We start from the raw sequence: 27,183 nt of genomic DNA, 5'->3' as shown, positions 1-27,183 counted from the left end.
ACAAATCTCATTTGTATTTTCATTTTTTAATGATATATATATTTTTAAAATTTTATTTATTTATCTTTAGAGAGGAGGAGAAGGAGAGAAGGAGAGAAATATCAATGTATGGTTGCCTCTCGTGAGTCCCCTCCTGGGAACTGGCCTGCAACCCAGGCATGTGCCCTGACTGGGAATCGAACCACGATCTTGTGGTTTGCAGGCCCGTGCTCAATTATATTTTCATTTTTTATGCAAGATATATATGTAGAACTAGAAACTCAAATACCCTAAATTAAATATTATATTTACACCTCAGAGTTTGACTATATTACTGTATTAAAATAAAAATTATCCTACATTTACAAAGAGTTGACAGTGGAGGCTGGTGTAAGCTAATAGCAGTTCCTGTCTGTGAAGTACAAGGACAGAAGGTACTAACTTTGTTTCTAATTATGATACTTTGTTTCCTTGCTTTTGTATTGTCACTCACTTTCCGCATTTTCTTCAATAATTTCTTCAATGATCACATCAGGGCTAGATCCCACCTTAGGTAGAACAGCAATGGTTTTAGGGGATGTTACAACCACCTCTTTTTGTGGTTGGAACTTTTTTGCTTCCAAATACAAATCACTGGTTTCTGGTTGTAAAGGAGTTAGAGGGGCTTCATTAGTCAGGACAGACATGTCAACCTTTTTCTTTCCTGGTGATGGGAATGTATCACAACAAGAAAATTCCTTTTCATGATTATTTTGAACATTCTGGCCAATTTCATTTTCTTGGGGATCATACCTGTTAAAAACACAGAGGCATACAACTACTTTAGATCACTTCATAAAATCTCTATGTCTACCCTCACCCCATTTCCTTTCCACAGAACAGTTAACACTTGTGACACACACAAAGGGGTGAAGTTATCCAGGTGTCTGGGGTACTGTTTAACATTTTTTGATATATAATATATAATTTATACACAATTAATTCACTAATTTTTACTAAACTCTAAGAGTTGTGCAACCATCAACACAATCTAATTTTACAACATTTCTATTATCCCCCCCACCCATGCACATACACATAAATATGGCACATTCCTAGCCCGAGGGTTGTAAAAGGGCAACAAGACATGTAATCAGTGTGATTCTGAAGAAAGAGGATGACAGTCATAGTATAATGGCCTTGTCCTAAAATAGCAGTGGATATAATTTTTTAAAAGAAGTCATTCTGATTTGGTCTAAGTGCCTGATTTTAAATTATGCTATTACTTCTTCTATTAATTCACTGGCTTAAAAGTAAAGTGTAGGAAACAGTGAAGGGCATGATCCTAAATATCATGTTAGAAACCTCAACCTTGGCTAGAAATCACCATTAGTCTGAATCCTTTAGATAAGACTATTCAATATGACTATTCACCAACTCACAGCTGATAATTTATTCTTTTCACTCTGTATTTTTCTATCTTCTTTACTTAGCCACACAGATTTAGACAACCAAATCCACAAGTATAGAAATTCTATCAAGCCCTGGCTAGTGTAGCTGAGTGGACTGAGCACCAGACTGTGAACTAACTAAAAGGTCACCAGTTCGATTCCCATTCAGGGCACATGCCTGGATTGTGTGCCAGGTCCCCAGTGGGGCTGTGCAAGAAGAGACCAGTTGATGTAGCTCTCATGCATGCTTTGATGTTTCTTCCCCTCTCTTTCACTCTTCCTTCCTCTTTTTCTAAAAATGAATAATTTAAAAAATATTTTCAAAAATTCTATCAAGACTTCCAGTCAAGAAGGAAGCTTAGGCAGACATGGCTCACCTCTTCACATGACCACTTCAAAATTACAACCAAAATATAGAACAACCATCACTCAAAACCATCAAAAGTTGAATGAAAGGAAGTCTGACAACTGTGGAATAAAAGAAACTAGATCCATCGAGACTGGTAGGAGGGGTACCAACAACAAGTGTGTTGGATAAAAATTCAGGATGGATATTTCAGGAGGGAGGAATCCCAGGCCCACATCATACCCCACAGACCAGGGTTCTAGTGCCAGGAAGATCAGTGTCCACAACTTTGAGCTGAACATCCAGGGGGATTGTGTCAGTGGAAGAAACTGCTGGACCACCGAGCAGTTCCTCTTCAAGAATCCACACACAGACTCACCTACTTAGACTCACTCCCTCTAAGTGCCAATGCTGGGTAGCAGCTTAAAAGGCACCTGGCATACTGGGAAAAACTGAAGTGTCTGGCATCAAGGCAAGCAGAGGCCATTGTACCTTTTCTAAACTCTTCTTCCACAGAACCACAGAGCCAGCAAACTGGTAACATACCTGAGACTCCACCAACCTGGCTATTATTGGACCTGCCTTGGAGATCCTGAGACTCCAACCCATCCAACTTACAGGCCCATCCAAGCTCCTTTTCCACATGAATGGCTGCAGTGTCTTGGCTCATGTTTCACAACTTCCTAAATCCTCTCAAATGAGCAACAGCTGGCCTCAGTGAGCTCCTAGCTCCCATATCTCTTGCTAAGTGGTCCCAGGACTGGCACTACAGCCTTGATTCACAGCTTGGCTTTGCTGGGAATCTCAAAGCCCAGAACAAGTAAAGGACATCTAGGATTACTTTATAGCTCAGGAGGGTGGCCCCAGGCAAAACACATGTGGGGGCTGACCTTGGCCTGCACTACCAGTGAAACCCCAGGGCCAGTGCACCAAGTGAATGGGTACAGACCACATCGGAGCACCACCACCTTGCTCCTACACATCCAATTCTGCAAGGAGAGTGGATATTGGTGGTCGGTGGTCAGAGCCAATCCTTGTAGCTGACTAGCCTGGGTAAATCTCTGCCATTCATCTGCCAACACCAATCAAGGCTCAACTACAAGAGGAGCATGTGCTCAGTCCACACAAAGGGCGTACCTTGAGAACCCAGCTTGGATGACAGGTGGCTGTGCCACTGGACCCTACAGAGCACTTACTACAATAGACCACACAACCAAGATAGAGTCAACACAGCTATACCTAATACGTAGAAACAAACACAGGGAGGATCCAAAAATGAGAGGACAAAGAAATATGGCCCAAATGAAAGTACAGATCAAAATTCCAGAAAAGAGCTACATGAAATGGAGATAAGCAATTTATCAGATGCAGAGTTCAAAATCCTGGTTATAAGGATGCTCAAGGAACTTAGTGAGGACCTCAGTAGCATAAATAAGATTCAGTCAGAAACGAAGAATAGACTTCAAGCCAACATGGAAGTGTAGGTAGATACATGTTGCCTCCTTGCACACTCCCAAAAAGGACAATGACAAATTTAGGAACAAAAAATAACCAGAAATGCCAGAAAATCTAACTATATTGAAGTCTGAAAACCAAGGAGTTAAGGAAGAAACATTCATTCAGAAAGGCAGACAGCCACAGCTGAGAGGATGTACAGCAAGGAGGTGGATGGAGGACTAGAGAAGGCAAGGTATCAGATGGCAGACCAAGCAGTCCTACATTTATGTGTGGATAAACTGGGAGGAACAACTGGGGAGTGAGACAGGCCATGCTATGCAGGGTTCCAGCGCAGGGAAATAAAATCTCAAAACCTCTGGATGTAAAAATCTGTGGGGGTTGCAGTGTCAGGAGAAACTCCCACTCTAATAGGAGCATTCATTGGAGAGACCCACAGCACCCTAGAACCACCCATCAGGGAATCAGCATGAGAAGGGCCCAATTTGCTTGTGGGTAGCAGGGGAAGTGACTGAAACTTCGGAGAGAGCTGAGCAAATGGAATTGCTCCCTCTCTGACCCCTACCCCACATACACAGTGAAGTAGGTTGCCCCACCCTAGCACATACCCAAGGCTCTGCCCTTATGATGTAACACATGCATCGAAACAAAAAAAATGGCCCAAATGAAAGAATGATTCAAAACTCCAAAAAAAGAACTAAGCCACAAGGAGACAGACNTAATAGGAACATTCATTGGAGAGACCCACAGCACCCTAGAACCACCCATCAGGGAATCAGCATGAGAAGGGCCCAATTTGCTTGTGGGTAGCAGGGGAAGTGACTGAAACTTGGGAGAGAGCTGAGCAAATGGAATTGCTCCCTCTCTGACCCCTACCCCACATACACAGTGAAGTAGGTTGCCCCATCCTAGCACATACCCAAGGCTCTGCCCTTATGATGTAACACATGCATTGAAACAAAAAAAATGGCCCAAATGAAAGAATGATTCAAAACTCCAAAAAAAGAACTAAGCCACAAGGAGACAGACAATGTATCAGATACAGAATTCAAAACATTGGTAATCAGGATGATCAGAGAAATGACTGCACAGGGATGCAAAATAGAGGAAGAAGTGAAGGCTATGCAAAGTGAAATAAAGAAAAATATATAGGAAACCAACAGTGAAGGGAAGGAAACCAGGATTCAAATCAACAATTTGAAGCAGAAGGAAGAAATAAACACTCAACCACAACAGAATGAAAAAACAAGAATTCAAAAAAATGAGAGGCTTAGGAATCTTTAGACATTTTAGAAAACTTTAAACATTCCAACATCCAAAACATAAGGGTACTAGAAGGAGAATAAGAAGAGCAAGAAATTCCAAACTTATCTGAAAACATAATGAAGGAAAACTTTCCCAATCTGGTGAAGGAAATAAGACTTCACCAGGAAATAGATCCTGGGAGGAACACACCAAGCATATCATAATTAAATTACTGAAGAGTAAAGATAAGGGGGACTTCCAGCCAAGATAGAGGCATAGGTTGGCACACTGTGCCTCCTTGCACAACTAAAAAAGGGACAACTTCAAAACAAAAAACAGCTAAACTGACAAAGTCAAACTGTGTAACAGTCCGACAACCAAGGAGTTAAAGAAGACACATTCATCCAGACCAGCAGGAGGGGTGAAGAGGACTCGCAGCAAGGTGGCAGCTAGTGGATGCGGAACACAAGGTGGAGGCTGGCAGACCCAGAGAGGCAAAAGATTGTGGAACAGGGTGGGCAAGGCTGCAGCTGGCCAATGAGAAAGTCCCACATTCGCATGCAGATAAACCAGGTGAAACAAAGGGGAAGTAGGAACTCCCAGCCTCACAGGAAAGTTCATTAGAGAGACTCACAGGGTCCTAGAACAGACACAAATCCACCAGCAATCAGCACCAAAAGGGTAGCAGGGGAAGTGACGAAAATTCAGCAGAGATTGGAGCAGGCACCACTGTTCCCTCTTGGATCCCTTCCCCACAAACAGCATCACAACATAGCGATGCAGATTACCCTGCCCTAGTAAACACCTAAGGCTCCGTCCCTCACTAGTAAAAGGCCCATCAAGACAAAAAAAATTGTCTAAATGAAAGAACAGATCAAAGCTCAAAAAAAAGATATAACTAAGCTACGAAGAGGTAGCCAACCTAACAGATGCACAGTTCAAAACACTGGTAATCAGGATGCTCACAGTATTGGCTGAATTTGGTTGCAAATTAGATGAAAAAATGAAGGCTACACTAAGTGAAATAAAGGAAAATGTACAGGGAACCAATAGTGATGGGAAGGAAACTGGGACTAAAATCAATAGTGCACACCAGAAGGAAGAAAGAAACATCCAACCAGAAAAGAATGAAGAAACAAGAATGGAGAAAAATGAGGAGAGGCTTAGGAACTTCCAGGACATCTTTAAATGTTCCAACATTCAAATTATAGCGGGAAGAGGAAAAGCAACTAACTGAAAACTTATTTCAACAAATAATAAAGAAGAATTTCCCCAATCTGGCAAAGGAAATAGACTTCCAGGAAGTCCAGGAAGCTCAGAGAGTCCCAAAGAAGTTGGACCCAAGAAAAGACACACCAAGGCACATCATAATTACATTAGCCAAGATTAAAATGAAGGAGAGAATCCTAGAAGCAGCAAGAGATAAGGGGACAGTCACCTACAAAGGAGTACCCATCAGACTGTCAGCTGGTTTCTCAAAAGAGACCTTACAGGCAAGAAGGGGCTGGAAAGAAGTATTCCAAGTCATGAAAGGCAAGGACCTACATCCAAGATTGCTTTATCCAGCAAAGCTTTCATTTAGAATGGAAGGGCAGATAAAGTGCTTCTCAGAGAAGGTCAAGTTAAAGGAGTTCATCATCACCAAGCCCTTATTATATGAAATGTTGAAGAGACTTAGATAAGAAAAAGAAGATAAAAAATATGTATAGTATACTGACAGCAGACTCACAATTATTAACAACCACACCTAAAGCAAAAACAAAAACAAACTAAGCAAACAACTAGAACAGGAGCAGAACCATAGAAATGGAGATCACATGGAGGGTTATCAATAGGGGAGTGGGAAGGGGAGAGAGGGGGAAAGGTACAGAGAATAAGTAGCATAGATGGTAGGTAGAAAAAAGACAGGGGGAGGTAAGAATAGGATGAGAAAAGTAGAAGCCAAAGAACTTATATGTATGACCCATGGACATGAACTAAAGTGGGGGAATGCAGATGGTGGGGGGGGCGGTGTGTGCAGGGTGGAGGGGAGTGAAGGGGGAAAGTGGGACAACTGTAATAGCATAATCAATAAAATATATTTTAAAAATAAAAATAAATAAGCAAGATGAAGAAAAGACTGAAGATAAGGAGAGAATCTCAAAAGTGGCAAGAGAAAAGGAGAGAGTTACCTACAAAGGAGTTTCCATAAGACTATCAGCTGATTTCTCAAAAGAAACCTTGCTGGCAAGAAGGGGCTGGGAAGAAGTATTCAAAGTCATGAAAGGCAAGGATGTACATCCAAGATTATTCTATCCAGCAAATGATAGGATTATTCTATTCTATCACTTAGAATGGAAGGGCAGATAAAATGCTTCCCACATAAGGTAAAGGAGTTCATCGCCAAGTCCTTATTATGTGAAATGTTAAAAGGACTTATCTAAGAAAAAGAGGATGATCACAAATATGAACAGTAAAATGACAACAAACTCACTATCAACAACTGAACCTAAAAAGAAAAAAAAACTAAGCAAACAACTAAACCAGTAACAGAAATGGAGATCACATGGAGGGTTATTGGCAGGGAGTGGGCAGGGGGAGAATAGGTGACAAGGTACAGGGAATAAAGAGCATAATGGTAGGTACAAAATAGACAGTAGGAGGTGCATGGGCACACAGGACCCATGCCCATGGATAGGTTTTCCCATGGGGAATCAGGCCTGCATTGTACCTAGGTTGCTATGAAGTTTGCTTTTGCTAAAACTCCCTTACCCTGAATTGAGGCAGAAAATGTTTACTGCATATCTTTAAAGTAACTTCCTAAAGTCTGTGTTAAACCCTCCAAGAATGGGGTGGGTTTAACTAGTTCAACCATTTTTCCCCTGGATCTGCAACATCCTTTTCTCTGAAGTAATTAGTAGCATTCTTTCCTTTGTTATCTATAAAAGGTAATCACCGACAATGAACCTGTACATAGTAAATGAGAACCATCCTCGATGTAATGTGCCCAGAAAAGCAATAAAAGCCTCTCTAGGAAGGGTCAGGGCCTCTCTCTCACTTAGAGAGAGACTACGCCATCCCTTTTTTTCCGAAGAACTTCTGTAGTTCATGTGAATTTGTTCACCACAGCCACAACACATGGACCCCCAGGGCCGCATCATATAAGGAAGCAAAAATCAACCAATCAAAACAACAAGATGAAAAAAGAATCCAAAAAAATGAGGACAGTATAAGTTGCCTCTGGGAGAAATTTAAGAAGTCCAACATTCACATCCTATGGGTGCCAGAAGGAGAAGAAAAAAAAAGCAAGAAATTGTAAACTTATTTGAATAATAAAAGAAAACTTCCCTAATTTGGTGAAGGAAATACACATGCAAGTCCAAGAAGCCAGAGGGTCCCAAACAAGATGGATTCAAAGAAGCCTATTCCAAGACACATCATAATTAAAATGCTTAAGGCTAAAGATCAAGATTTAATCTTAAAAGCAGGAAGAGAAAAGCAGTGCAGTTTCTTTTCTCTGCTTTTCTCTTAAAAACAGAGATAAGAAACTTTGCAGGCTAGAAGGGATTGCTAAAAAATATTCAAAGTCATGAAAAGCAGGTACCTACTGCCAAGACTGCTCTACCCAGAAAAGCTATCATTCAGAATTGAAGGGCAGATAAAGGGCTTCCCAGACAAGGAAAAAATGAAAGGAGTTCACCATCACCAAACCATTATTACATGAACTGTTAAAGGGACTTATTTAAGAAAAGGAAGATAATCAAAACTATGAACAATAAAATGGCAAAAATACATATCTATCAACAACTGAATTAAAAACAAACTAAGCAAACAAGAACAGAGTCAGAATCATGGATACAGAGAGTGTTTTGATGGTTGCTAGATGGGAAGGGGGTTGTGGGGGTATTAGTAATGAGGTAAGGGGATTAAGTAGTGCAAATAGGCAGTTATAGAATAGCCACAAGGATGTAAACTACAGTTTAGGAAATGGAGTAGCCAAAGAACTTACACACACAACCTGCAGACATGAAAAATGGTGTGGAGATTGCCTGAGGGTGTGGGGGATGCTGGGTGGAGAGTGGCAAAGTGGGGGAAATCAGGACAACTATACTAGCATTATCAATAAAATACAATTTTTAAAAAGTAATTCTATCAAAGAAATGAGATTGGGTCTCAAAAGCTTGTATGTTAGTTAACCCATGATGGGTTTAGCTTTGTCACCGATTAGCATTTAAGAAGCATTTTAGAAATAAGAACCAACATAGCCAGATGGATTCAGTAATAACACATCTGTTTCTTCCAACAGCGATTGTGTACTTCACCCATGTAAAACTAGTCCATGTGGAATAAAGTTCCAAGCACCTTCTGAGGATGCACATATGGGCACAACATTGCAACCCCAACACATTTCTTTTTACAACAATTTTTTAAAAGATGTAATTTATTTATTTTTAGAGAGAGAGGAAAAGAAGGCGAAAGAAAGGGAGAGAAATATCAATGTGGGGTTGCTTCTTGTGCTGCCCCCCGACTCCTGACCAGCACTGCCACTGGGGACCTTGCCTGTAACCCAGGAATGGGTCCTGACTGGGAATCAAACTGGCAACCTTTCGGTTATCAGACCAGTGCACAATCCGCTGTGCCACAGCAGCCAGGGAAACTGGATAGCTTTAGATTAAAAATATTTAATAGTAACCATATTCAAGTTAGGAAAATATCTAAAAGAATGCACTAATTTAAAAAATGATAATGATCCATGGAAGCACAAAAGAAAAGTCACAGAGACAAATACAGGGCAGGGCTCCATGTTGGGGGAAGATGACTAGAGCCAAGTCCTCTGGGAAGGTTTTCCCTGTGGTGGCAAGGCATGCACCACACTTGCCGTATCACTCTCCAGTGTTATTACCTACATTTGGTTTCTCTTCATTTACTGAGACTATTAATATCATCTCCAGCCCCAGACTCCTACTCTTCCAAATAATCCTATGAATTACCAGAGTGAACTTTTAAGAATGTAAACTAATTATTTTACTTTCATGTTGAGAATCTTTTAGTGGTTGCCTACAGCTGTGCTGTAGTTCCAACAGAACTTTCTGTCATCGTGAAAATATGCTGCACCATCTAATATAGGAGCCACTAACCACAAGTGGCTACTGAGACTTGAAATGTGGCAGTGTAACTGAGGAACTGAATTTCTCAGCTTATGTGTAAGTCATTAATCTTATATTTAAAATGGCCACATGTGGTTACTGGCTGCCACACTGACAGCACAAGTCTAAAAACTGAAGTTCAAATACCTGTTTTTCGAATTTAGCCTCCATGTACCCTCTGCCAAATGCAGTTCCCTGAATGTAGTATGTTATCTCAATGCACTCACGTCTTTCTAAGATGCCTATATCCCTTCTGTCCTTTCCAACTGCTACTTACTTTTCATGGATGAGGGAAAATCTCCCTTTCCAGATTTCTTGTTACTCTCAGAAGATGTGACCATTCCTTTGCATCTCCGCTAAATTCTGCACATATTACCATCATAGCAATTTTGTACTTTACTGTTTATATGTATCATCCTTTACTTATATTGTAATTTCTCAGACTTATATCTCACAATCTATGGTGTAAATGCCTAGCACAAAATCAGTGTTCGATGCTGGCTCAGTGAATAAAATCTCTAGAAATAACTTGGACACATATATCATTGAATATCCCTCCTAGGTATTTTTATTCTTATATGTTTTACATAGAATATAACTGATTGAAAAAAACTGCCCTTTATTTTTCAACTTCTGAATCATATACAGTAACCAAAGGAGTTAAACACAAGGCCCATGAGCCAAATCCTGCCCTCCACCTTGTTTATCTGGCCTGGAACCTTGTTTCTACCCAGTGGCAGCGCTGAGCTCCTTGCCCCTTGTTAAGCAGTATTTACATTTATACAGTCCTAAAATTGCATCTGGCCCTTTGAAGGTAACCACGAGGCTAATGTGGCCCCCAGTGAAAATGAGTTTGACACCCCCGCATTATACTAAACATCAAATTTCCTGTCTCTTAAGCCTTGTCACTATAGTATGTTATCATTCTTATAAATACTTACTTTGTTGAGTCCTCAAAGTCAATCTTTATCATATTGTTGAACATAGAGATGATCTCACTGCAACTCATATTCAACCTACAATAAACACTGGCATATAAGTAAATGTTCTAAAACAAGTTTATTACTTTCTCAAAATAAAAACCAGCTGCTGACATTTATTCTAAGTGAAATAAGCCAGTCAGAGAAAGACAAATACCATATATCACTCATACATGGAATCTAATGAAGAAACTGAACTAATAAGCAAAATAGAGACAGACTCACAGACAGCACGATGACAGTTCTTGTGGGGAGGTTAAGGGGTGGAGTGATAGAGCAAAAAGGAAAAAGGACTCATGGACAACAATATGATGATTGAGTAGGGAGGGAAGTATAAGTGGGGAGGGAAGTATAAGAGAAAAAAACAATAAAAAATTTAAAAAAACTCTGAAAGACAGAACATTTAAATAACTTTCATGCTTACCATGTATTATACTTATTTAAATTTGATGGCTAACTTGGGAACCATTTGTGACCCAAATTTTCAAATTATAATTGCTTGCCATTTTAATAAATTAGGCTCTAATATGTTTTAATACATGCTGTTTTCCTAAATTACAACTTACCTGAGAGAGTTCCTTAGTTTTAGAGTGCTAACTTGTGACAACTCACTCTCAAATGTTAACTTCAAAGTCCGGATGATCTAGAATCAAAAGAGAGGTGTCAAATATAAATTTTCTTCTAATGCTGTTGAAACAGAGTAAGATTTTAGAAGGAAAACTACATCCTTTAGGTATTTTGCTAATCAATGTATTCAAGGTTTGATTTTACCCATGTGAAAGGTGAAAGAAGGAATGTAACTAAGTGTTTATGACTTTTTCTTCCCTAAAAAGATTTAAATCTTTTAGAGAGATGTATTAACAAAAAGTAGGAAAAGGTACTTGTTAATAAATGAGATATAGCTACACGACCAGAAGAAATTCTGATCAAACTCATTTTGCATCTGCATTGCTGTCCTCAAAGGTTTCTCTATCTCCTTTTTTGCCCCATCTTCCCAATGAGGCTAACTAGAATAAAAACCTTACCATTTTTCAAAACTTCCTAATGCCTCATGTGTGATCCACTGGAAATGACTGTTACTGTTTTTAGAACTACAGTTGGAAGGAGGCCTGGCCAAGTAAGACAGTGACAAACTCTTATCCTTTCATTTCCAGTTAGAGACTTTGGAGGCAGATAAACAAATGGCTTCTATTTGGACTCAGTTCAGTCCAAACATTTGATTATCTATGGGAAATGAGGCCCTAAGAATTCAAAGAGAAAAGTATGATCTATTCCCCAAGAAAGCAATGTAGAAATTAGCATAGGATGGTTAACTCTATTCCTGCCAAATGATCTCTTAAGAAACATGTTTCTGTATTTTTGCCCAACTCATATAACCCAACGCTAAAACAAACAATCTAATTAAAAAATAGGCAGAAGACCTGAATAGAGACTTCTCCAAAGAGGACATACAGATGGTGAAAAGACATTATGAAAAGTTGCTCAACATCACTAATCACCAGAGAAATGCAAATTAAAACCATAATGAGATATCTCACACCAGTCAGAATGGCTGCATCAATAAATCAACAGACAACAAATGTTGGCAAGAATGTGGAGAAAAGGGAATATATGCACTATTGGAAGGAATGCAGATTGGTGCAGTCACTCTGTAGAATCATATGGAGGATCCTCAAAAAATTAAAAATAGAACTTACCTTATGACCCAGTGATTCCATTGCTAGGCATATATATGAAGAAACCCAAAACACTAGTTTGGAAGAATATGGTGATTCTGCACCCCTATGTTCACTGCAGTGTATTTATAAGAGCCAATATATGGAAGCCACCCAAGCATCCATCAATAGACAAGTAGATAAAAATAACCTGTGGCACATATATACAATAGAATGTTTCTCAGCCACAAAAATGAATGAAATCTTATCATTTGCAGCAGCATAGATGACCCTAGAGGGTATTATGCTAAATGAAATGCTTGACAGAGAAAGACACATACCACGATTTCACTTACATGTGAAATCTAAAGAAAAAATAAACAAACGAACAAAATAGAAAGAGACTCAGATACAGAGAACAGACTGATGGTTGCCAGAGGAGAGTTGGGAGACTGAGTGAAAAAGGTGATGAGATTAAGAAGTATAAATCTCTTGTTACAGTATGGTCAAAAGATGTTAAAGTACAACATAGAGAATACAGTCAACAATATTGTAATGATATGCACAATGCCACATGGGTACTTGAAATATCAGGGGACCACTTTGTAAAGTATGTAACCTGCTACGCTGAACATGTGAAGAAAATAAAAAAATAATACTGAATTTAAAATAAAAAATTTGAAAAATAAAATCTTTAAAAAGAGAAAAAAGAAATCACATCACAAACTATTAAAATTACCTGATTCAGGTCACAATAAGTCCTTAGAGAAGGTGCTGACTTTAACTCTCTTGCTATCTTCATAGCTGCATCCAAATCACTTTTTTTCTCTTCAATGCAGTTTTTAGCCATTATTATGCTTGATAAATAACCATCTATATTTCTTACTACCTCTTCACACAGGTTCTTTTTCCTTCATATAAGATTCCAAAGTTATTTGCACAATTTCACACATATTTATGTGAGAAAGCGAGTTATAGTAACTGAATAGTAACAAAAGGGTAATTTCCCTAGTTTATGAACGTAACATGGTTAAATAAGGCACTCAATTGAACTCAAATGTATTACACTGGAAAGCTATAAATGGATAACTAGGAAAAAAGTACATTTTGTAGAAGGTTATTTTGCAAATACATCTGTCATAGATTTACAAGGTTAAGAGAGACCCTAGATGATTCCCCCTAAAATAGAAATCCTCACTATCTTGCAGTCACTTATGCGGGTACAAAGACACGTCTATACTCATTTCTCAATAAGATCTACCTGCACAGTTTGAAATTTCTATCAATAGATACATATTACATGAATATAAATTGGTATTTTAAATTTACTTCACCATTCGGAACTTACATACCAATTAAGTATAATCTTCAAGGCAATCAGGAAGGCTATGTAGTCATTCTTTCATTTCTTATACCTCATTACTTAAAATATTTGTAGGCCTATAGTGAAATTACTTTACTATGGCAATTTAAAAATTTGTACCCAAAATTGTACTGTTTATTATTCATTTAATTCATCAAACAAGTATCTTTTGATTATTTCCTCAAAACCAAATCTGGCCTCAAAAAAAGGACAGTTTGCCACACTAAGAGTAACAATAATGTAATACAGACTCTAGAAGAGGCGTATATGTAGTAACTGTATATATAATCTTTGAAAGTGATTTCTTTAGGGGAAAAATGGTCATTTGACAACTATATGGTTCCTAAAAACTTATGCTTATGCAGTGATGTCAGCAAAATGGCAGGCTAGGAAACTTTAAGCTCTTGTTCCCCAACTAAGATGTCAAAAAATATGCAAATTGAGTAAAATCATCTTACAGGAACTCTGGAAAATAGACAAAGGTACACAGAAATGAAGCAAATGCCCGATCAATAAAATGTCACCCTCAAAACAGTCGAAAGAGTTACGGTGTTTTTACTTGTCCTTGTCTGGCCCCTCCGAGGCATGGTACACTCTAGGTCTGAAGATAGCAGCACAGTTCCCAGTTCCTTTGATCAAACCAAAGGAAACAAAACAGACTTTATTTGCAATTTTCTAATTTATTTGGGGGATGCCTGAAGAGTCTGTTTTACCTAACTCAGGAGCACTGGGAACTGCTTGTGAAGGTTGCAGAAAGAAAGACTTCCGCCAAGATGGAGGTGTAGGTGGAAACACTGTGCCTCCTCTCACAACCAAGTTTAAAGTCAACAAAGTTTCAGTAACAAAAATGCAGCCAAAACACAGAAAATTGAACTATACAGAAGTCCGATAACAACAAACTGTTCACCTGGACAAATAAGAGGAGCTGGGCCTGCACTGGAGCACGGTCAGGCAAGAAAGATCTCCTGACCCAGGCGCGAAGGAAGGGGTGGGCAGATCCCAGGTGTGAGGTAGCAATGGACAGACCGGGTGATGGCACAAGGCGGTAGGTTGACTGCAGTAACACATTCGCATGCAGATAAACCAGCGAAGGAGTGAGCAGTGAGACAGACCAAGCAGGCCCCAGTGGCGGGAAGCAGCAGAGGAGACCGCCATTCTCCCTCTCTGACCCCACCCCCACATACAGCGTCACAACCCAGCAACTGAGTTGCCCTGCCCTGGTGAACACCTAGGGCTCTGGTCCTCATACATAACAGGTGCAAACAGACCAAAATATGGCTCAAGATGAACTCAAAGCCCTGGAGCCAATAACTCTAAGCGACTAAGAAATAGCCAACCTATCAGCTGCACATTCAAAACACTGGTCATCAGGATGCTCACAGAACTGGTCGATTTTAGTCACAAATTGGAGGAACAAATGAAGGCTAAACTAATTGAAATGAAGGGAAATGCACAGGAAAACAATAGTGATGGAAGGGAAACTGGGACTCAATCGAGTGGACCAGAAGGAAATAAAAAATGACCAAACAGAAAAAAATGAAGAAACAAAAAAGTGAGGAGAGGCTTAGGAACCTCCAGGACATCTTTAAACATTCCACCATCTGAATTATAGGGGTACCAGAAGGGGAAGAAGAACAACCACAAGTGGAACACTTATTTGAACAAATAATAAAGGAGAACTTCCCCAGTCTGGCAAAGGAAATAGACTTCCAAGAAGTCCAGGAAGCTCGGAGAGTCCCAAAGAAGCTGAACCCAAGGAGGAACACACCAAGGCACATCATAATTACATTAACATTAAAATGAAGGAGAGAATCCTAGAAGCAGCAAGAGATAAGGGGACAGTCACCTACAAAGGAGTACCCATCAGACTGTCAGCAGATTTCTCAAAAGAGACCTTACAGGCAAGAAGGGGCTGGAAAGAAGTATTCCAAGTCATGAACGGCAAGGACCTACATCCAAGATTGCTCTATCCAGCAAAGCTTTCATTTAGAATGGAAGGGCAGATAAAGTGCTTCTCAGGTAAGATCAAATTCAAGGAGTTCATCATCACCAAGCCCTTACTATATGAAATATTGAAGGGACTTATCTAAGAAAAAGAAGATAAAAATATGAAATGAACAGTGAAAGGACAGAAAACTCACAGTTATTAACAACCACACCTAAAACAAAAGCAAACCAAGAGGACAGCTAGATGAGGAGTGGAACCATAGAAATGGAGATCACATGGAGGGTTAGCAACAGGGTAGTGGGAGGAGGAGAAGGGGGAGAAGGTACAGAGAATAACTACCATAGATGGTAGGTAGAAAATAGGGGGGAGGGCAAGAATAGTATGGGAAATATAGAATCTAAAGAACTTGAGACACGTGCACATAAACTAAAGGGGGAGGGATGGTGAGGGGTGTACAGGGTGGAGGGGAATAAGGGGGGAATTAGAACAACTTTAATGGCATAATCAATAAAAAATATTTTTAAAAAAACAACAAAAAATAAGGTTGCAGGAAGACTAGAGCTGTAGATACCTGCACAGAAGATTACAGGTGAAAAGATACAAAACACCATCTGAGGCTCAGAGGAGAAGTGGACTCTGGTAAATTATGACATTTAAAAGCAGCTATGCATGGAAAAGAATCAAAAATCCACACTGAGACCCAGGCAAGAATTCTCACAAAAGACCTAAGAATTCCTAAGCCATGATCTCATGTTGATCCCAAGGCTACTCAGTGAAGGACAGCCCCAGCAAAGAGCCAGTATGCAATAATTGGGAGAGGTGGCCATGTCAAATTTTCAACAGAACACCACAAGGCATGCAAAGGAAATCAGGAAAGCAGTGGAGGACATAGAGACAGAAATTATAAAAAAGGAATCAAACATAAAATCTGACACTTAGAAGTACAATAACTGAAATGAAAAATTCACTATAGGGTACAACTTCAGATTTAAGCAGAAGTAACACTCAGGAAATTTGAAGATAGGACAAATGTAATTACTGAGTTTGATGAGCAGAAAGAAAAAAGAATCTAGAGAAGCAAACAGAGCCTAAGGGATTTTAGGGATACTCTTTAAGAGGATCAACATATATGTTATGGGAGTTCCAAAAGAAGAGAAAGATGGGTACAGGGAGATTATTTGAAGAAACAATTGTTAAAACCTTCAAAAACTAGATAAAATGCATGAATTTAGAAATCCAAGAAATCTAAGCAGAATAAACCAAGAGATCTTACACTGAAACACAACATAATCACACTGCCAAAAGACAAAAAGAGAATCCTGAAAGCAGCCACAGAAATGCAATTCATCCCACACAAAGGATCCTCACTAAAATTTTCAGAAATCTTAGAAGCTAGAAGGCAGTGGGATGACATATTTAAAGTGTTAAAAGAAAAAAACTGAGGGACTTCCAGCCAAGACTGAGGCATAGGTGGAAACACTGTGCCTTCTCGCACAACCAAGTTTAAAGACAACAAAGTTTTATTAACAAAACGCAGCCAAAACACAGAAAATTGAACTTTACAGAAACCCGAGAACAATGAACCATCAGCCAGACCAGTAAGAGGGGCGGAGTCAGCAGCAGAGCAGGGTCGGGCAGGAAAGATCGGCAGGACCAACCCAGGAGTGCAGGCGGACGTTGGTGGACCCCAAGCATCGGGTGGCAACAGGCAAACCCAGTGAGGGCACAAGGCGGCTGGCTGACCCCAGTCACACATTCCCGTGCAGATCAACCAAGATAAGGAGTGAGCAGTGACACAGACCACACAGGCTAGGCCCCCAGTGCCAGGAGTTAAAGACCGAAAGCACCAATTGGAGAAATTTTCGGGGTCGAGGTGCCAGGAGAAGCTCCCAGGCTCACAGAGACTTTGTTGAAGAAACCCACAGGGTCCTGGAGGGTGCACAGGCCCACACACCCAGGAGTTGGCACCAGGGGGGCCCAATTTGCTTGTGGGAAGCAGCAGATGACACTGCCATTGACCCTCTCTGACCCCTCCCCCACATACAGCATAACAACCCAGCAACTGAATTGTCCCGCCCTGGTGAACACCTAGGGCTCTTCCTCTCATATGTAACAGGTGCGAACAGACCAAAACATTATGGCTCAAGAACGACTCAAAGCCCCAGAGCCAATAATTCTAAGTGACCAAGAGATAGCCAACCTATCAGATGCACAGTTCAAAATATTGGTGATCAGGATGCTCACAGAACTGGTTGATTTGAGTCACAAATTAGAAGAACAAATGAAGGCTAAACTAATTGAATTGAAGGGAAATGCACTGGAAACCAATAGTGATGGAAGGGAAACTGGGACTCAAATCAAGGGGGTGGACCAAAAGGAAGGAAAAAAATGACCAAACAGAAAGGAATGAAGAAACAAAAAATGAAGAGAGGTTTAGGAACCTTCAGGACATCTTTAAACATTCCAACATCCAAATTATAGGGGTACCAGAAAGGGAAGAGGAACAGCCACAAGTGGAAAACTTATTTGAACAAATAATAAAGGAGAACTTCCCCAGTCTGGCAAAGGAAATAGACTTCCAAGAAGTCCAGGAAGCTCAGAGTCCCAAAGCAGGTGGACCCAAGGAGGAACACACCAAAGCACATCAGAATTACATTAGCCAAGATTAAAATTAAGGAGAGAATTCTAGAAGCAGCAAGAGATAAGGGGACAGTCACCTACAAAGGAGTTCCCATCAGACTGTCAGCTGATTTCTCAAGAGAGACCTTACAGGGAAGAAGGGGCTGGAAAGAAGTATTCCAAGTCATGAAATCCAAGGACCTACATTCAAGATTGCTTTATCCAGCAAAGCTTTCATTTAGAATGGAAGGACAGATAAAGTGCTTCTCAGATAAGATCAAGTTCAAGGAGTTCATCATCACCAAGCCCTTATTATAGGAAATGCTAAAGGGACTTATCTAAGAAAAGGAAGATGAAAAATATGAACAGTGAAAGGACAGGAAACACACAGTTATTAACAACCACACCTAAAACAAAAGCAAACCAAGAGGACAGCTAGATGAGGAGTGGAACCATAGAAATGAAGAACACATGGAGGGTTAGCAACAGGGGGGTGGGAGGGGGAGAGCGGGGAGAAGGTACAGAAAAGAGCATAGACAGTAGATAGAAAATAGGGGGAGGGCAAGAATAGTAGGGGAAATATAGAATCTAAAGAACTTGAGACATGTGGTTATAAACTAAGGGGGGGAGAATGGTGGGAGAGGGGGTGTGCCCGTGGAGCAGAATGAAGGGGGTAAATAGAACAACTGTAATGGTATAATCAATCAAATATATTTTTTAAAAAAAGGAAAAAATATTAAAATAAATAAATAAATAAATAAATAGTGTGCCATTTCCCAAAACTGAATCAGGAAGAAAACAGAAAATCTGAACANATAGAATCTAAAGAACTTGAGACATGTGGTTATAAACTAAGGGGGGGAGAATGGTGGGAGAGGGGGTGTGCCCGTGGAGCAGAATGAAGGGGGTAAATAGAACAACTGTAATGGTATAATCAATCAAATATATTTTTTTAAAAAAGGAAAAAATATTAAAATAAATAAATAAATAAATAAATAATGTGCCATTTCCCAAAACTGAATCAGGAAGAAAACAGAAAATCTGAACAGACCAATAACAAATAAGGTAAATTGGCAATCCCAACAAAGAAAAGCTCTGGACTAAATTGCTTCCACTCTGAATTCTATCAAATATTTCATGAAAAATTAATACCAATCCTGTCCAAATCCCCCAAATTGAAGGAGCCAACATACTTCCTACCTCATTCCATGAGGACAACATTACTAAAGCAGAATGAAAGAAAACTACAGACCACTATCTCTTATGAACACTGATGCAGAACCCTCAACACTTTAGCAATGAACTCCGCAGAATGTTAAATGGGCAATGAGTCACAACCAAGAGAGATTTATTCCTGGAATGCAAGAATGGTTCAATACATGAAACTCAATTAACATTATACACATTAAAGAATCAAAACTCATCCATAATCCTTTCAAATAATGCAAAAAAGAATGTGACACATTTCAACACATGTTCATAATTTTAAAAAATTCAATAAACAACTAATTGAGAAAAACTACATCAACATAATAAAAACAATGTAAGAAAACCCCACAGCTAACATTATACTAAGGTGATAAGGGAATAAAAACGACAACTTTTCTTCTAAGATGAGGAAAAGATGACGATATGTACTTTTGCCATTGCTTCTTAACATATTATTGTAACTTCTAGCCACAGAAATCAGGCAACAAAAAGAAATAAAAATAAAAGGCACCCAAACTGGAAAAGAGGTAAAATATCTTTTTACAGATGACATAGGGATGTCATCTTTTTGCAGACAACAATTTATAGGGAACTGATCTGTGTGGCAGTGGCAAATATAGCCCAGCCCCTGATTCAGAAAGCTGGTGGGAGCAAGGTGGCACACAGGAGCAGGACCCACAGACTGGTTTTCCCATGGGAAACCAGGCATGCATTATACCTAAGCTGTTTTGAGGCTTGCTTTTGCTGAAGCTCCCTCATCCTGAAATGAGGCAGAAAATGTTTCCTGCATATCTTTAAAGTAACTTCCTAAAGTTTCCGCTAATCCTCCCAAGAATGGAGTATAACCAGTTCAGCCACTTCTCCCTTTCCATTTGCAACATCCTCTTCTTTGAAGTAACCAGCAACATCCTTTCCTTTGTTATCTGTAAAAGGTAATCACCTAAATTGAACTTGTACACAGAAAATGAGGACCATCCTCCATGTAATGTGCCCAGAAAAGCAATAAAAGCCTGTCCAGGAAAGGGTTGGGGCCTCTCTCTCACTCAGAGAGTAGCCATGCCATTCCTTTTTCTCCACAGGACTTCTGTGGTCTATGTGAATTTGTTCGTCACAGCAACAACACATGGACCCCAATGGTCAGAGTCTGCATCAATAACTGTATATGTAGATAACCCAAAGATGCCATAAAAATACTAGCAGGGCTAAAAAGAATTTAGAAAAGATGTGGGATAAAAATCAACACACATAGCAGATGCTTTTCTCTTCACTAATAATGAACAATTTGAAAAGGAAATAAAGTAATTCCTTTAAAATAGAATAAAAAATATACTTAGAAATAAACTTAACCAATGAGGCATTAGACTTGTACACTTATGGTAAACTATACAAAACTGCTGAAAGGAATTAAAGATAAAAATAAAAGGAAACACAGCCCATATTCATGGATTAATAAGTTAGTATTACCAACACCATCCAAAGCAATCTATAATTCCATGAAATCCTGATCAAAATACCAGTGACATTTCATCTAGAATACAAAAAGCCATACTAAAGTCATATGGAGTCTCAAGGAACCCCAAAATGACAAAACACTCTTAAAAAGGAAAAAAACTGGAGGGCTCATGCATCCTGATTTCAAAACTTTCTATTGAGAGAGACCCAAAGGGACAGAAGATAGTGCCAGAGTAGGTGGAAACTGCGTCCATTTGCTCTTGCCCCCAACATGGATTTTTGGCTATTTTCTACTTTGTCGTATGCCTAAGCAATCAATGGAATCTTAGGTGATATGAAGTTTTGAAGACAAGGAGTAAAGAAGTTGCTTTGCATCATCCAGTAAGATTTTATAAGTTAAAGGGAAAATTACCCTGTGTGTGGTGCCTGCAGCAGTGGAGACACCAGTGAGAAATCACAGCATATTATCTCCTTCCCCTACCAGGACAAGGTGCCCTAGTGCCACAGTGGGATCCCCCCCAACCCTAATTGGGAGTGACTTAGGAGAATATATGGAGTCTGGGAGAGCCAGGCTACACATACACAGTGAATAGCATGTCCACAGTGGCAGTACCAAGTGAAAAAATACTAGCAGGGCTAAAAAGAGTGCAACCAGGAGAGTGCAACTCGCCTGACTGCACCTGGAGAGCACCAGAGAGTGCCAGGTGCAACCAGGAGACTGCCAGAGAGGGATTCTATCTCCCAAAACAATCAGAGACTGCATCTGGTTATGTCTGAGACTGATAGGCTGCAGCCTGCTGTGACAGAGAGATTTTTTTGCTTTGGGGAGAAACAGTGTATGCAGAAAACTGGACACTGACTCAGTACTGCAGTGTGGGTGCCACACAGAGACTTTATGAAAGGAGAGCTGAAGTGTGGCTGGGAAGGGACCCTAAATGTAATTGCTCTGCCAGCAAAGAAACCACATTGAAAGCACAGTTCATTCCCACTACATCTAGCTGGGCAGGGAGTTACAAAAGTTGCACAGTGAAGAGACTGAATCCTGGGCAGTTCAGCTACCAAGCCACAAGCTGCTCAGAAGGGACTGTGTCTCGGTGAGGACAGATGGCTGAGAGTTAAACATGTGAGAGTTGAGCATGTGAAATTCTTTGCAGCCAAGCAAATCCCCCCCACCCCTCAGAGTAAAGACCACAGGGAAGGGAAGGGTGGCCCAGACCCCTTCTTGTACAGGATTACAAGCAGCACATCCAACAAGGAAGCTCTTCAGAACAGACAGGCCAGGCTCAAGACACCCCGCTGGGTACATACCTGCAGGAGAAAGAAAGAGAAATTCCAAAACGAACCTTTCTGAAATTTTCTCAGGATGACAAGCCACACTGATTTCTCCGGCCCTATTCCACCAAGAGCAGCAAGGCAGAGAGATCAGAAATAGGTGCAGTAAAGGGTATCCAGGGCCCTGCTGAGCTTCAGCTGTTACACAGAGCTTCCATCAGCGACAAGCAGGAAACAGCTGAGCCTCTTACACAGATTGGCCCCTCAAATGAAATGGACAGGTAATAATACATCAGAAACTATATGTTACTGGAAATAATCTGGGACAAACCAAGACATGTGGCACCAAGGCAGGGGAAGACATCCACAATCTTCCCTGAAGACCAAAGAGCACCTCCTAGGGGAGATCCAGGGATCCCACCCTGCCCATCACACCTGAAGCTCCCTCTAGAGGCAGGTGGAGGTGCTGCCGGACATTATATGACCCACCCCTGGGCCTTGTGCTAATAAACGGCCAGTGGGGCAGAGTGGTGAAGGCCAGCCCAGATGCAGCCAGGCCTGAAGGAGACAGCCACAGACTGTGAACCACTTGTAACCTCGAACGAGCTGCCTAGAGCTAGATGGGGACACCATCTGACATCTCCAGAGTTAGATCCAGAGGGAGAAGACAGCAGGCAAACACCAAACTTTAAGACAAATTCCACCTCGTTCTTTTTCAGTATTTGCATTGCATTTCCTCTCACATAGCATTTTAACATTTTTTCTTTTTCTTCAATTTTATTCCTATTACTTCACTACTTTATTTCAAATCTTATATTTTACTCTTCCCTTGTCTTACTCCATTTTGCCTAATTCCTTTGCTTTCTTAATCTCATTTTAAATCCTATTTTCTTTCTACACCTTATTTACATTCCTTACTATCATTATTTCTCCTCCCTCTACATTTTCATAATTATTTTTTCCTTTAGTCACCTCACATTCCTTTTACCTATTTAGAATATTCTTATCTCTTTCCACTGTTATTAATCTTTGCTTGTTTATTGTTAATATTGCAGTTGTTGTCATTTCTTTCAAGTTCAGCCCTAGTTGTTCACTATTTCTTTATTTTCAAATCTCATAATTTACTCTTCCCCTATCTTACTCCATTTTACCTTCTGCCTGCCCTTTCTCATTTTCATTTAAAATTTTATTTTCTCCCTATTATTAGCTTGGTACCGCTTCCTTATTCTTATTACTTCTCTCTACCCTCTAAAAATCAATTTTTCTTCTTTTAGACACTCATATTCCTTTTTCTCTTTCTTATAATATTCTTATTTTTAACCTTTATTAATCTTTGCTCATTTGTCATTTATATTGATGCTATTATTTTTCTTCATTTCTGTATACCCTACCATTTCCTTACTTGTTTTGCATTCTTTCTTCCCTAACTTGGTGAGGAAAAAAGCCACACAAGTTCAGGAAGCACAGAGGGTCCCAATCAAGATGAATCCAAAGAGACCTACTCCAAGACACATCATAATTAAAATGGCAAAATTTAAAGACAAAGAAAGATTCTTAAAGGCAGCAAGGGAGAAACAGCTATAAACACACAACTGATAAAGTTACCAGATAATTTCTCAACAGATACACTTAAAGCCAGATGGGACTGGCACAAAATATTCCAAATAATGAAAAGCAAAGACCTGCAACTAAGACTACTCTATCCAGAAAAGCTCTCATTTAAAGTGGAAGGTAAAATAAAGAGTTTCACAGACAAAAAAAAGGCTAAAAGATCACTCCACCTAATCAGCACTGCAAGAGATGCTAAAGGGACTGCTTTCAGAAGAAATAGAGAAACAAAGGTACAAAGGGAAAAAATGGCAATACATAAGTACCAGTCCATAATGACAATAAATGTAAATGGATTAAATGCTCCATTCAAAAGACACAGGATAGCTGAATGGATTAGAAAACATGACCCACATATATGTTGTCTTCAAGAGACTCACCTCAGAACAAAAGTTCTGCACAGGCTCAAAGTGAAGGGATGGGGGAAAAAATTCCAAGCAAAGGAACATGAAAACAAAAAACTGGGGTAGCAATATTTATATCAGACAAAAAAGACTTCAAAATAAAGGCCATGACAAGAAACAAAGAAGGTCTATATATAATACTTATGGGAGCAATCCAACAAGGTGGTATAACCCTTATAAACATATATATACCCAGCATAGCAGCACCTAAATATATAAGGAAAACTCAGATATCATCAAGAGGGAGATTGAAGCTATACAGTCACTATACATTCAGCTATACAGAATATTCACAGATGAATTTTACCAAACACTCAAAGAATAACACCTATTCTCCTCAAACTATTCCAAAAACTTCAAGAGAAAAGATCCCCAAATTCTTTTTACAAGGCCAGTTTATCTAATCCCCAAAATAAGTAAACACACAACAAAAAAAGAAAATCACAAGCCTATCTCTCTGATGAACATAGATGCTAAAATCCTCATAAAAATACTAGCAAATCAGATCCACCAATACATTACAAAGATCATACACTATGACCAAATGGGATTTATTCCAGGCATGCAAGATTGGTACAATTTCACAAATCAGTAAGTGTGGTATATCACACTGACAAAATGAAAGACAAAAATCACATGACCCTATCTGTTGCAGACCGCTCTGCCTGGTTCTAGGAATTGTATCTCGACCCCTTGTGGCTAAGGGCGAGGGACAACCTTTGGAATGCGAGCCACAGGAGACAAAGCTTGTCTCTGGTAGCAAATGCTGCCTCAGTTTCCTCTCCCTGCCCCCAAAGCATAGTCAGAAGTCAATGATGGGTAAGACCCCTCACAGCAGGGGGGCAGCCTAAGCCAGACTTGATCACTTGGGTGGCCTTCGTGAAAGGACTCAGGGGGGCTGCAACAAAGAGCAATGGACTCTCACCCCCTGGCTTTGTCAAAGCCCGAGTCCCCATGTTCTCTGGGAGAAGCATTTCCTGGTTCTAATCCCCTTAAGCCTGAATACCTGATGGGGAAGGGTGCAGCTCCTTGCCTTGCTAGAGCGTGTCCTGGGGAACAATTTGGCATCACAAAGACTTCCTGATAAACCTGTGAAATCTGTTCTGCTAAGAGTGCTTTCATTCATATGTTAAGGGTTCAAGCAGGAAACCCTAAAACTCTGTTCCTGATAGACTCTGACTCATAGTAAGCCCTCAGATTTCTTTGAAATGTTATCTACTGTTTGATCCTTGCTGCCCTGTATTCCTGTGTATTATAATAAAAGCCCCTGGAGGAGAGAGCTCAACGCCTTTTTCCCCTGAGAAACTGGCCACTGCTCACAGCCTTTTCCTCTGAGAAAATGGCCACTTCTCCTCCTCAAGCAGATCACATTATGTCTCAGTCATGATTATCCTCATCCATGGCAGCTGGGGGAACTTGTGAGGAAAGTCACCCCCACACTTATCAATAGATGGGGAAAAAGCATTTGATAAAATCCAGCATACATTTATAATAAAAAGACTCAGCAATGTGGGAATAGAGGGAGCATAACTCATCATAATAAAGGCCATATATGAGAAACCTATAGCCAATATCATACACAATGGGCAAAAATGAAAAGTATTTGTCTTAAGATTAGGAATAAGACAAAGGTGTCTGCTTTCACCATTCTTATTCAACATAGTACCGGAAGTTTGAGCCACGATGATTAGACAAGAAAAAGAAATGAAAGGCATTAAAATTGAAAAGCAGAAAGAAAAACTGTCATTATTAGCAGATAACATGATAATGTACATAAAAACCCTATAGTCTCCACCAAAACTTACTTGGAACTAATAAGCAAATGTGGCAAAATAGTGGGATACAAAGTCAATATTCAGAACTGATGTCATTTTTGTACACCAACAATGAACTAATAGAGAAACTAAGAAAAAATACCATTTACTATAGGAACAAAAATAATAAAGCACCTTGGATTAAGTTTAACAAGGAGTTAAAAGAACTGTACTTGGAAAACTACAGAGCGCTGAAGAAAGAAATTGAGGAAGATACAAATAAATGGAAGCATATAATGTGCTCACTGATAGGAAGAATTAACATCACTAAAATGTCCATACTACCCAAAGCAACGTATAGATTCAATGCAATTCTTATTAAAATACCACTGGCATGTTTCACAGATTTAAAACAAATATTTCAAAAATTATATGGAATGAAAAAGACACAAAATAGCCTCAGGAATCCTGAGAAAGAACAACAAAGGTGGAGGGATCACAATATCAGCTATCAAACTATACTACAAAGCCACTTCAACCAAAACAGTCTGGTCTTAGCATAAGAACAGACACATAGACCAATGGAACAGAATAAAGAGCCAGGAATAAACCTGTGTCTTTATGGTCTATTGATATTTGACTAAGGGGGCATGAGCATACAATGGAGTGAAAATAGTCTCTTCAAGTCTCTCTCTTAAGGGAGAACTGAACTGGTACATGCAAAAAAAAAATGAAACTAGACTACCAACTTATATCATACATTAGAAAAAATTCAATATGGATAAAAGACTTAAATATAAATTGTGACACAATAAAAGTCCCAGCAGAAAACAGGCAGTAAAATTTCAGATATCCCACATAGCAGTATTTTTGCCAATATATCTCCTAAGGCAAGGGAAATCAAGGAAAAAACAAACAAATGGGACTACATCAAATTAAAAAGCTTCAGCATGACTAAAGAAGTTATAATTAAACTTAAAAGGGAACTCACCATACGAAAGACCGTATTTCCTAATGATACATTGGACAAGGGTTTATATAACGAACTCATACAACTCAATATCAGGAAGAAAATACAGTTAAAAAATGGGCAAAGGATCTGACACTTCTCCAAGGAGGACATACAGATGCCCCAAAGACACAATGATATTGGCTCAATATCATTAGCCAATAGAGACACAAATTAAAATCACACGAGGACTTCCACCAAGATGGAGGCATAGGTGGAAACACTGTGCCTTCTCCCACAACCAAGTTTGAATACAACAAAGATCTGGAGAACAAAGACACAGCCAAAGAACAGAAAATTGAATTACATGGAAGTCCGACAACAACTAA

The 27,183-nt window shown here is 39.6% G+C and overlaps 1 protein-coding gene across 1 annotated transcript in view; it reads right to left on the bottom strand.

Annotated features, from left to right (window-relative positions):
• RNF17 (ring finger protein 17) overlaps positions 1 to 27,183 on the bottom strand; it is a 176,037-nt gene that overhangs the window by 112,231 nt on the left and 36,623 nt on the right. Inside the window, exons 8-11 of the mRNA XM_037037065.1 lie at positions 12,956 to 13,127; positions 11,128 to 11,204; positions 10,523 to 10,597; positions 473 to 771 (exon numbers count right to left, since the gene is read on the bottom strand). Of these exons, the coding sequence (XP_036892960.1) occupies positions 473 to 771; positions 10,523 to 10,597; positions 11,128 to 11,204; positions 12,956 to 13,127 (623 nt within the window). The remainder of the gene's footprint in view (positions 1 to 472; positions 772 to 10,522; positions 10,598 to 11,127; positions 11,205 to 12,955; positions 13,128 to 27,183) is intronic.

Source organism: Sturnira hondurensis, unplaced genomic scaffold (genome assembly GCF_014824575.4).
Source record: "Sturnira hondurensis isolate 20B ecotype Veracruz unplaced genomic scaffold, ASM1482457v3 Scaffold0022910, whole genome shotgun sequence".
Classification (NCBI taxonomy): domain Eukaryota; kingdom Metazoa; phylum Chordata; class Mammalia; order Chiroptera; family Phyllostomidae; genus Sturnira; species Sturnira hondurensis.
The sequence above is the reverse complement of the archived record's forward strand: the minus strand, read 5'-3'. Positions and strand labels throughout refer to the sequence as shown.